Source organism: Lepidochelys kempii, chromosome 5 (assembly GCF_965140285.1).
Source record: "Lepidochelys kempii isolate rLepKem1 chromosome 5, rLepKem1.hap1, whole genome shotgun sequence".
In the NCBI taxonomy this organism is placed as follows: Eukaryota; Metazoa; Chordata; order Testudines; family Cheloniidae; genus Lepidochelys; species Lepidochelys kempii.
In genome coordinates, this window is record NC_136384.1 from 81,091,591 (window position 1) to 81,104,487 (window position 12,897).

General features: G+C 40.0%; 1 protein-coding gene across 1 annotated transcript in view; it reads left to right on the top strand.

Moving 5' to 3' along the window:
* The window catches only part of MEGF10 (multiple EGF like domains 10), a 147,702-nt gene that overhangs the window by 88,073 nt on the left and 46,732 nt on the right, over window positions 1–12,897 (top strand). The window contains exons 8-9 of the mRNA XM_073344862.1: window positions 438–574; window positions 8,559–8,771. Coding sequence (XP_073200963.1) covers window positions 438–574; window positions 8,559–8,771 — 350 coding nt within the window. The remainder of the gene's footprint in view (window positions 1–437; window positions 575–8,558; window positions 8,772–12,897) is intronic.

Genomic DNA, 12,897 nt, shown 5'->3' on the forward strand with positions numbered 1-12,897 from the left:
AAAGTTACTCAGAAAATGCTAATATATTTTCTGCGAAAAACTTCACACAAAATTAAAATTTTTGGCTTTCTTTGGAATATTTAATAGAATTTTACAATAATATGAAAATTGAAACATTTTTTTAGTTTTTGTCCCCTCCTCCACTTTTCTCCTCCCTCCTTTTCTACTTGAAAAGAGTGTATCTGATGGAAACCCAAATGCACTTTTTTTTGGTTCTCATTTTTTGACCAAAACAAAAATGTTGCATTACTTTTTTCATTTTGGCAAAACATACTCTGTGTTTAAGGCTAAAAACGAATCTGGCTTTTTCTAGAAGAGCATAAGCACCATGATACAAGATCCCATTAATCTCACTTCTTTCTAATCCCCTTCTCTTCTTTTTCTTCTCCACACAGCTGCAGTCCCAAGCCTAACATTTAGATTCTGTTTGTAAACAGGGCACAGTCTGTGGTCAGCCTTGTCCAGAGGGTCGTTATGGAAAGAACTGCTCTCAGGAGTGTCAATGCCACAATGGAGGGACATGTGACTCAGCAACAGGACAATGTCACTGCAGTCCAGGTTACACAGGGGAACGGTAAGTAAAACTCACTTCTACCAAATTGTACCAAGGATTTTACAGCAAAAGGAAAAACTAGGAAGCAGGTAAAAGCATATTATCAGTGATATAATGCAAAGTGTTTTATAGATTTGTCAGTTATGTCACCAAATGATAATGAATCAAAAGTAAAGGTGGCAGTTCAATTCTTGAAAGATGTTTTAGTCCCTGTGAGAAATGGTTTAGTTTAAGGACTCTCGTACTGTGGCCTGTGTACCCCCAGTAATGTACAGGCCCCTTACTGAGGGGTCTGCAGAATGAGATAGTTTGAGAACCAAGAATGGGGTGAGATGGATCAATGGTGGCTATAGGATGAGGTAGCTGAAGAAGCATTGATCCATTTGGTCTCTGAACTGGGCTACCAGCTGTCTTTTTTTCAAAGCAGTTTTATTCAAAAGAAGAAATTAATCTTTTTCTTTGCCTAGCTGCTGTTAAAATGTCCCTCAAATGTGTTTCATAGCAAAAGTGAACATAATAACATTTTTCCCTTATAGAGGGGTAGAAAGTGCTAAAAGAAGCACCTTCCTGCATACCTTTTAAACAGTACACAACCCAGTTGCTGAAGTCCACAGTAACTTAATCACTGGGGTTAGTCCATAGCATTTCTGCCAACAATGATACGTACAATCACCACATTCCACATGCAATTCCAGTGCAGGCATCCACAGGATGTGGGGATAACCCAACCAACCATAAAAAACATAAACAACCCCAAAGAAGAAAAACAGCCAATCCAGAGCTATTAGTGTTGCCAAAATTAAATGTTTGCCTCTGTGAAAGAACACTGGAGATTGTGTTACATGCATTTAAACAGACACAGGCAAATCAGAATGAAAGCACAAACCGCCTTCATGAGAGACAGGATGATATACACGAGAATCTCCATGCTGCACACGTGTTTCTAAAGACAGTTGTGGCTTCTGTTTTTCTCAGTTGAGATTCAAATTTTGCTGTAATATTAAATACATTACAAATCAGAAGCAATTATAGGCCACACTGTGTCTATTTCTTGCAGAAGTTTGAGGTGCAAAGAGCCTTCCATCTTTTGCCCTCCTGCATAGGGTCCAGGGACAGCTGTAATCCCTGTGCTTACCAACATGCTGGGACTATTCCCTGCTAGGGTGCTACTTATCTCACCATGGTATGGATGAGTCAGAAGGCCATGGTCCCATTGGCTACTCCACAGCAGTTGACCAGCTATGGAGGGACTTGCTGTGTCCCCCCCCCCAAAGGGTGTGTGTGTGTGTGTGTAATGGCTGTGTTCCTACTCACAGGATGGTGTGAACAGGTGTTAGACTACTCCCTATTTCAATTTATAACTTCAAGAACCTTCTTCTGATTCTTCAGTGTGGTAGTTGCACTAACTTAGACTCCCTCACACTCACTTATACACCAGCAAATGTATGTTAGTATGTCTAATAGAGTCTAAGTGAGTGTAATGAGATCTAATTAAATTCAAGGAAGTCCAGTTTATGCCACCTTACCTGTCATTTATGAACACAGCCCACTGGGTATTCATTGATACAGGTCTTCATTAGAGGACAGAAGAGGTTTTTTCCTAAACAAATATCTTGATGAGAATGCAATTTTTAAAAATTGCAGTGTGAAATTTGGTCTAATATTGTTGGATTTCTTTATCACCATTTTGCAAAATTTCTCCTTTAACTTTTTTTGCACAACCACAGTGAGTAAACATGTAGGTGGGATTTTCTCCCAGTATTGGCCTAATGACTCTTCTATTAATGTCAACAGAAGCATTAGGTCAGCACTAAGCATTTTTGAAAATCCCACCATCAGTGCTCATGAAACTGAGGGACTAACAGCACTGGCTTGAGCTAGGCACAGGGTGGGCAGGAGCTGAACATGTTTCCCCCACTTAGCTCTGTTAAGAATCTCTCTTCTGCTCTGAAGTGCACCATTAGTAAGCAGAGTCTGCCAATCATAGAAAGATTGTGAGGTACACAAGAGGACCAGAATGAGACCTCCAAGAAGACTATTTTTTCATGTACTGGGGAAGAGAATTGGTTCCTTCTTCAATAGGCAGAAAAACAGTATTAACTCTTGGCCAAATCTTCAAGTTCTCAAGCTAAATCTCTCATTTAGCCAAATCCTGGAAGGTGCTGTGCATCTGGAACTCCCATGGGTACATAACACTTCTCATAACTTGAGTGTCAGTGTGGCCTGAGTAAGGATTTCAGGATTTGGCCCTATTTATCTATCTGTCTTTCTGTTTCTCTGTGTACATTTGTATGGACCAGTCAGTACATCGTGTAATTTGTATAGGGCCTGTATCAATAAATATTCTCTGATCTTCTCTGGAGTGTAAAGCTGTGAAACACTCCATATCCTGGCTCTGTGCATGGTAACCTGTTCAGTGGGAAGGTCAATCTGCTGTGAAATGCATCATAAAATCTTTAGGGCTTTTAATAAGGTGGTGGTGTCATTTTGCTTTTTAACAGTTCAGTCATAAAACACAGAGAAGCACAAACTGAAAACATGAAGCTGAGATCATATATTTTTTCTAAAAAACCCCAAGTGAAATGTCTATTAAAAAGTACATCAGGAAAATGGGTTATATGTTTTAGAATGATCAAACAGGAAACTGGCTTTTCAGTATTTGTGCTAGACAGCGAGATGTATAGACACATCTTCAAAACAAAAAAAGTCTTTTTACAAAACGTGTCAAAAATTCAACAGATTTTTACTCTTGGAAAAAGCTGTTAATTTTTCCTCAAGAGCTACATGAAAGAAAGTCTGATGGAGGCTTTAGAAAAGTAATCTCTTGATCAGAAATTGATTTTCTGTCTTTATCATGCTGCTACATAAATGAAGCAAAGGAAAAAAAGGCTCATAATTTTTTACTATCTTCTGTGGGATAATTTCAAACCTCCTCTGACATGTATGTGTGAAAAGGAGTAGGCAAGTGGGTTGTTGTTTTGTGCCCACTCCCAACTACCACTGAATCTGTGGATGTTCTCTGTACCACAGTTTTCTCTCTCTCCATTTGTCTGATCTGTTTAGACTGTAATCTCTTCAGGACAGGATCTGCCTCCCACTATAGGTCTGTACAGTCCCTTAGCAAAATGGGTCTTCTAGGCACTACTATAAAATGAATAACTGGAGCCATGAAAAAGGTTTGCATGTCAGAGTGGTTTCTGTGTTTTAACACAAACCCCTTTGGTCCCTTCTGTAGTTTCCCTGCTGGGATTAATCCTAATTTTGATTTCATTTCGGAAGTCCATTCAGGGATACTTTTAACATTAGGGTTAATTAAAGACCAGTTTAATTATTTTCCCTCAGATGGAAAGTCAGGTTTGTCTTAATGACATAAAAAATGAATTGACCCAAACTGCTCTTTCTGAATTGGAATTGGAAGGAGTTTTGGTATTTACAAATTCCTTACTTTGGGGTCAGGGCTGTCTTTAAGGCACAGTCGTGAAGATGGAAATTATTCCTGGTGCAATTCCAAGAGGCATTGTGTTTGAAGCAGAGAATGTCCAGATTCAAGGCTACTGTGCCCAGGGGGCTCTCTCTTGTTCCAAACTGGGAAAGGCAAAGGACATAGTTTTGGGGAGGCCAGAAGAGAAGTCTGAGGCTGTGGATCTAGTGACTGGAAACCTCTACATGTGGGCGCTACTGTTGCTATTCCAGCCCTTGGGCTGTAAAAATGGCCCAGGAGAGGATGCATTGCAATTTGAAACCCAACCTCCCATTTCGGGGGTACATAATGCCATGGCCTGACATGGAGAACACTTGAGGTGGGGGCTACTCTATCGCACAATACTTGTAGTTTTCTATTTCAAACTGAATTGAAATCATACCAAGTGCCATATTTTGTGCTGCTTGAATCCTTGAAAGGTAGGATTTTATTCACCCACCTTGTCTTTCATCTCGTAGAAGATTCCGAGCAATCAGCATTAGGTGCTGTATACCTGGAAGCCAGAAGGCAAAGAATAATGAAAGGCAAAGGATATATATGGGCAGACTCCACTCTACTACAACCTGTCAATATTCTTTGCCTACTCTCTTGCTTCCTGGCATAATTGTGATTGTCTGAAATCATCTGCAGGAAGGGAGGAGATGAGGGAGTCTGACAAACAGAATTACTGGTGATGAGTAATTTCCCCTGGTTTTAATGTGGGTTCAGTGTTGTATGTATCGGAAACCTAGAAAAGTTAATGTGACTGAATTACAGGGAACTGTTAGTGGTCTCCGTATATATATTTTATCATATGTTGGTAGAGCACTAGTGTTGTGTGGAAAACATCTGTAGCAGCTGGTCCAAACTCAGATTTTTTTCCCTAACCTTCAATTATCTCCTTACAACCAGCTTATGTTCTAAAGAGCAAACGCTGTTGGGCATAGACTTTTTGCTTTATTCTTATGTCAGCTGTCGCAGGAAAAATAACAACCTGTATGCAAGCCTTATTGATCTTTCAGGGCCTGATCCCGCAAGGGGTGCTGAATGCCTCTCATTCTCACTGAAGTCACTGCACAAGTTCAGCCCCTTTGTATTCTTGTGGGAGTAAGTTGTTAAATCATGTCCAATTGCACTTCACAAATCCCAGTGGCTACAGAATTTATAAGAGAGCCTTTAGAAATCTGCCCTGTTTTGTTTTTAAAGAGTAAATTGCTTCATATTAAATGAAACACAACAGCAACGGGGGAACTAAGAGAGGGTCACAATGAATGCTGTGAAAGTGTGACTAAACCTTTTTCTATCCTCATATTTGCATAATGGATCATTTCAACTCCCAAACTGAGATGGCTCTGTTCGCTCACATCTTCAGAATCATAAAAAAACATGTAACACATCCAGTGCAAACCCATGTTAAAAAGAAGTTAACAGGTGTTTGGGTGACAAGTTCTACAGTGGTGGGACAACTCCATACAGATGGGTTTTTACAGCTTAATTGTTGATCTAAATAGAAACTGCAGCCTTCACCAATCTCTTTGCATTTATCCTAATCTATTATTAAACATTATTTTGCATAGATTTACAGACCTTGTTGGGTTTTTTCTCTTGAATGTTTATTTTTAATACAATTGAATTTTTTATCTTTTTCCTTTGCTAGGCTGACAATTTCTTTAAAATGAAACACTGACCCAGATCCCTAGCACTGTATTTTTTTAATGACTTGACAGCATGAAAAATGCCTGCTACACTGACTTCCCATTTACATTACTTCACTTGAGTCCCTAGAGGAATGTTTCTGTCTCTCCAAATATTGCATACCATGCTCCAGGAAACTACATCTCTCTCCTCAGTATCTAGCTAAACCTTTCAGGAAGAAACTTAACCTGAGAGATTAGTTAGTATAAGTTCCTTCTTGGGAGAAATGATTAATTCTTCTCCTTCTCAGCCTTTCTCCACTGGAGAAAATAACATTTTTTGCAATTGCTTGCCATTTGGCAATCTCTTTCCTGCTAGGGGACAGTATCATCCCCTTCATCAACATCTTGAATTTGTGTAAAGCAGAATTAGGATTTCCAGTGACTGGCAACAGTTTCCACAGCTAAAACCCAAGGAGAAATACTATCTATTTAATAAAAGTTCACCGTGCTTTAGAAGCAATAAGTCTTAAGGCTTCTTTAGAGGTAGGAAGTCAAGCCTACTTCTAAAGACAGAGCCATACTCCCACATTTTGACACTATTGAATCATATTCACAATCACACCTATACAATTAATTCCAAATTGCTTTACTACTGTGTGTTTATTATTCATATTTAATACAAAAAACTATATTAAAAGTAGGTAGGAAAGTCAAGTGCTCAAAAATTCTGAAATTTTGTGAAACTTTAGTTTTACCCGTTTGTACATTAATATAGTCTTGCCCGTCATCACATAGGAAACCTGGGACAGAGCAAAGGAGGGAATCCAGATCTCCAAAATCCCAGTCCAGAAGCATTAAACACAAGAGACCAGGCTTTCTCTTCTTGCAACTTACTGATTCATTCCTTGTCCATCCTGTGCACTGAATGAGGCAGGGGTTCTATAGAACAAATACTGTGTGACTGCGTAACTAAAGTCAGGTTTCAGAGTAGCAGCCGTGTTAGTCTGTATCCGTAAAAAGAAAAGGAGTACTTGTGACACCTTAGAGACTAACAAATTTATTTGAGCATAAGCTTTCGTGAGCTACAGCTCACTTCATCAGATACATACAGTGGAAAATATAGTGGGGAGATTTTATATACACAGAGAACATGAAACAATGGGTGTTACTATACAGACTGTAACAAGAGTGATCAGGATAATATTACCAGCAGGAGAGTGTAGGGGGGGGAACCTTTTGTATATGCCATCATGTGCCAGCAATGCCCCTCTGCCATGTACATTGGCCAGACTGGACAGTTTCTACCTAAAAGAATAAATGGACACAAATCAGACGTCAAGAATTCTAACATTCAAAAACCAGTCGGAGAACAATTCCATCTCTTTGGTCACTCGATTACAGACCTAAAAGTGGCAATTCTTCAACAAAAAAAACAGACTCCAATGAGAGACTGCTGAATTGGAATTAATTTGCAAACAATTAATTTAGGCTTGAATAAAGACTGGGAGTGGATGTGTCATTACACAAAGTAAAACTATTTCCCCTTGTTTATTTCCCCTCCTACTGTTCTTGTCAGCTGCTGGAAATGGCCCACCTTGATTATCACTACAAAAGGCCCCCCCCCCCCCTCGGCGCTCTCCTGCTGGTAATAGCTCACCTTTCCTGATAACTCTTGTTACAGTCTGAATGGTAACACCCATTGTTTCATGTTCTCTGGGTATATAAAATCTCCCCACTATATTTTCCACTGTATGTGTCCAATGAAGTGAGCTGTAGCTCATGAAAGCTTATGCTCTAATAAATTTGTTAGTCTCTAAGGTGCCACAAGTACTCCTTTTCTTTTTAACTAAAGTCAGTATCATAATGCATATTCACACTGGGGATGAATTGACTTTTGCTTTACGTTTCTTAACTTTTGAGTGTTTGACATTGCAACCATAATGGGTGAGATCCTTGCTCTGGCCTCTTTATTCTGCAGAAAAGGGCCAGAGTGGCATAAAGGGGCCCCCAAAGACCCATATTCAGCTGGGTGTGGATTTCCCCTGATGCAAGCACTGTGGAAGACAGCTGTGTGGCTGCCTTCCAAGGACCCCTTCACAAGTCCTGGTGTAATGTGTGTGGGCAGAGTGCAGAGATACCAGGCAGCGCTGCAGTCCTTAGGGAAACCCAAGGATCCTGTTGTAATTTAGACAGGCCTGCTGGGGGTCTCGCTACCCACTGGAGCAGCCCAGGATCCGTGGACACACAAAGGTGACTTAAAGCTACCCTTTTCTCAGGCTGCTTGTTAGAGCACAGAATCCCACTCAATCTTCTTCTAACATACGTTTTTGAATGTCATTTCTAGGATTTTTAAAAAAACAAACTGAAAAACCATGTGGAACTATATTTACATTCCTGGTCTGCAGCCCTCATGGGTCATCAGCTAGGTACAAAATCAGGAGCTTTAGATCACAGCACAGACAACTACTTGAGCTACAGAAGTAACTGGTAGTGTCAGTACGTTGTCACCCCCTGTGTGAACCAGCCATTAATAGAGGTGGGGTGTGTGTGTGTGTTTGTGTATGTGAGAGAGACATATTTAACATTGTAAAAACTATTTTCCCTAACTTTTGTACTCAGAAACAAACAACATGTTTTTGCTGAAACTTTCCAAAAAACATTTAGTCTGAGGCAGATGAGCATGTAAAAGTTAAAATTTGGCAAAGTTATAAGCCATTGAAAACAGGAGCTTATAGTGCAAAGTATTAGGCAACCTTAAATAGAAGCAAAATTACTAGCTCCACCTATAATGATTTTAAGAATTCTATCTAGAGAAAACTCTTCAGAAACTAAGATACATTTTTATATTGATTCTCCAAAAATGTTTTAAATTTAAGGCAAGTAAACCTAATATTTCTGACTTTCACAGATGCCAGGATGAATGTCCAGTGGGTTCTTATGGAGTGCAATGTGCAAAGACCTGTCAGTGCATGAATGGAGGGAAATGCTATCATATTAGTGGCGCGTGTCTCTGTGATCCAGGGTATACAGGAGAACACTGTGAAACAAGGCTTTGCTCTGAGGGAGTCTATGGTCTCAAGTGTGACAAAAAGTGCCCCTGTCACTTGCAGAACACGCACAGGTATGTTGTTATATCTTTTAGCAGATTTTCTCCATGTGGAACATTTAACCAAGAAAGTAAATTATAAGGAAATAATTTCCTTAGGTTTCCAGGAAAAGTGAATCAGCTAAGAGTCACAAGCTCAGAGAGAGAGAGATTGTTTAATGTTTTTATAATCCTAGCAAGAAACACAATAACAAGCAGAGCAAGAACTGCAGATTTTTTTTGTTTTGTTTTGGCTTACAGCTTTATTTGATTTCTTTAAATAGCAATCGATAATCAGATTTTAAGATGAATATCAAGATTATTAACACAAGAGATAAATATTGACCTGGTCTTGGCCTTTGTCTATATTTACCACATATAAAAATAAATCTTTATATTTTTCACCATATGAGGTCAATAGACTTGCTTCTTCTTTCACTTACACTGGGGTACTATTTATTAAAAGTATCACCAATCAAGTAAATGGAAATACACCATCCCGTACACATAAAACTGATGGGAGCAGAGAATCAGGCCAAATATATATATATATATTGTGGGGAGAAAGCATGCTGATTGTTTTAATGTGATATATCTGGAATTCTCATCATTGTGACTGATTTACATTTCTCCATACCTGTGTAGTATTGGGTCAGAGGAGCTAAACAATAGAAACACACTAACTCATTGCATGACTCTTTTCAGGCAATCATGAGCCAAATATTTTTGCATTGTATTTGTATTTACAGGACCCACAAAGCCTTAACATGTTGTAATAAAAATCTATAAACCAGAAATTCTGAGATAATCCCTGGGGATACTAGGAGAGGGATGGGAGTTAAAACAAGATAACATACAATCAAAATATAATTCTCATGACAAGGCTTTTCTTCTTATAAAGCACACCTGGCTATATGAAATACTCCAATAATTCTGCATTCAGTCACTCATAATGCCATTAATAATACACAATATGTCAGATAAGTTTTCTGTACATATGCCAAATGTTTTTCTGTCACAGATTGCTGTGTTAAAACTATTTGCAGAAATGATGCACTCTTACACAGAGCAATGTTGTGTTTTGTATCTGAGATGCACATTTTTTATACATAAAAATAAAGCCTTTGTTCAGAATTTAAAAGTGACATTAAAGTACACTTGGGCATTAATGAAAAAATCTCCTTTTGAATATCTCTGTTTGTGTAACCCTGTGAGAGGGCGGTGTGAGAAATAAATTCTTGGATTGCTTAAATTGTTCAGCATAACTTCTGTTGACAAGCCATGTAAGAGAGGGCTGCATTTCTCTCATATTTCACTTACGTATTTGAATGTTGGTGTACTTGTACTTCTGTTTATCCCATCTACTTGAAATGTGATTTGAAATAATACTGTTTGGACAGGATGTGAAATCCAGTAAATTATGGGTTGGGGAGAGAATTTAGGAGTAAGAAAAACCATAATCCCTCCCCATTTCCCTGCACCTTGTCTGGCACTCAAAACAGCAGTATTTGGCCCTAATAGCACTATGTGTATAAATTATGGTTAGCCAGTTTTCTGCAATTTTAACTGAAGACGACTATAGAAGTTTAGCTTGACAGGAAAGTATTGCATTGTATAGCATTTCTGATATTTCAAGGATTACTTCTGATTTGTGTTCAACACAGCTGTTCCTTCATTTATACCTCTGGAAGACAGCTTGTGGTCAAATCAAATCACAAATGTTCAAACGTAAACAGCAGCATATGGCTGATCTTTTTTTGAGCATTTTCCCCTCTGTATGACAAATCAAATGGAACTTAGCACTGTTGTGGGTGTGGGAGCATGTGTGTCTGTAAGTGCATGTTACAGCTGAGTAGAGAAAAGTGAGGGGAGGGAAGCAAAAATTCACAGGCTTCACAAGACATTTTTATATACTTTTTCTTCCTTCGTGCCGGAGGGTGATTAAGACCACCAACTAGTAGCAATCAGATAACTTATGAATAATAATTGGAAAAACACAGGCTCCACTAAGAATACTTTCTTTCCACTTTTGATGATACAGTTGTTTCTGGCTATCTTCTGTGACTAAATGCCAGCCTGGTGGGAAAGAACTTACTCTCACATAAACACATCAGGGAATATCTATGTAGAACTGATTGGGACTTTTTCCATTAAATGTTTTTTGTCAAAACGGAAGCTTTTCATGGAAATGTGTCCAGTTCAGAGGGAAGATCTCTGAGGTCCAGGAGGGAATTTTGGAGAAAGAGAGAATAATTAATGCATCCCAGTATAGCTAATAGTCCAGTGGTTAGGGCACTGAGCTGGAAAGTAGGAGACCTAGGTTCAAGTCTCTGCTTGGCTCTAACAATCATGCTACAGAGTCAGTCTCTTTTTCTGGCTCATAGGCTGGGGGAGGCTGTGCAGGGAGGCGGTTTGGCCCTGCCCATGCTCTGCCCGCAGAGTCCCCCTGCACTTTGTCCTGGCTCGGGGTGGCTGGTGCTGGGGTTGCACTGCCTGCCCTGGCACTTGGACCGTGCCACCTGGTGCTCGGGGTGGCTGCCCAGAACTGGGGCTGTTGGCCATGGTGAGGGCGCTCTGGGCTTGAGTGGTAGTGGAAGGCGAGGGGTGGGGCCTTGGGCAGAAGGGGTGGGGCCGGGGGCTAGCCTCCCCCAAAACCTGGGTCAGCAGCCGCCCATGCTCTGGCACAATGAATATTTAACTATACAAAGTGGGACAGCTTAAACAGGAGAGAAAGAGTGACTGACTCTATTGCCCAGGGGTTAGGGTGCTTGCTGTTGATGAACAAAGATCAAGCGTCCATGCTGATTCTTTTAGATACATCAGCTGCCTTGAATGATACTGACCACATGATATTGTTGACATGCCTACTGACCCTGGTGGGGATGAAGTTGTATTTGAGTTACTTTGTTCTCTTCTGTCCTAGATGGCTCCAAGGGTAGTACTGGGAGACCGCCCATCTACTCCAAGGGCTCTCTCATGGAATGTTGTATTCTACTCCCTCTCAATATGTCTGTGAAGTAGTTTGGGCCGCAGTGTCAGCCATATGCAGATGGTGTGCAGCACGTCTCTCTGGTCTTAGACCAAATGATGCTACTGATCAGTTTTCCAGTAACTAGGCACGAATGAGAGCTAGCTGGTTGAGGCTAAACTCAGATAAGACAGAAATAAAACTAGAAGGTTACGGGAACAAGCTGAAGAATTGGTGAATGTAATATCTAGCCCTTTTAATGAGGGGGTTTGCCTGCCCTTGCTACTCAGGTTCACGAACTATGGGTCTTTTTAGATCTTCAGTTGCTTCTGGAGGTTCAAATGGCAGGAGTCAGCAAATAGTGACTTTCCATCTGCCTTTGGCAAGACAGAACTGCCTTTGGCAAGTTCTTTTGGATATGGACCTGCGCTGTGTCACTTTGAGGAAGGATTACAGCAGTCCCTCTACTTGGGTGGCATCTGATGATCATTTGGAATCTTTAGAAGGTACAGAATGGAGCTCCTCACTTACCTAGTAGTAATTCTTACAGGGAGAAAGCTACACCTACTCTCCAGAGAGTGCCCTGTTTTCCGGTTCATTTCTGAATGCAGTTCAAGTTGTATTATTTTTTATGTGATAAGCTTGTCAGGGCTTTCTGTTTCATCATTGTTTCATCCTGGCAGTAGAGATCAGCTGGGACACTCAACCTGGCATGCCAAGGTCATTCTTAATAGTGGGACCTTGACTCAGGACTTATTCATTATCATAGGTTTAATACAGCCCCAGTATGTTGCTCTTCAGGGCATATCTATTTTCTCATGCTTTTTCTGAGGCAAGAGTGGATGAGATGATGAGGGGTGGATTCAGTTTATGTGTGCTGACAGTGTTTTTAATGTTGACATTAGGTCATTTTGTATTTCTGGATGGGTTTTTTAGGGTGGAATTGTACATATAAATTGCCTAGGGAGGTTATGGAATCTCCATCATTGGAGATTTTTAAGAGCAGGTTAGACAAACACCTGTCAGGGATGGTCTAGATAATACTTAGTCCTGCCATGAGTGCAGGGGGCCAGACTAGATAACCTCTCGAGGTCCCTTCTAGTCCTATGATTCTATGATATACATAGATTTTTCATCAGACCATTTTATAAATTGAAATAAATATATGGCATAAAGTGTGCCAGAAAACTGCAG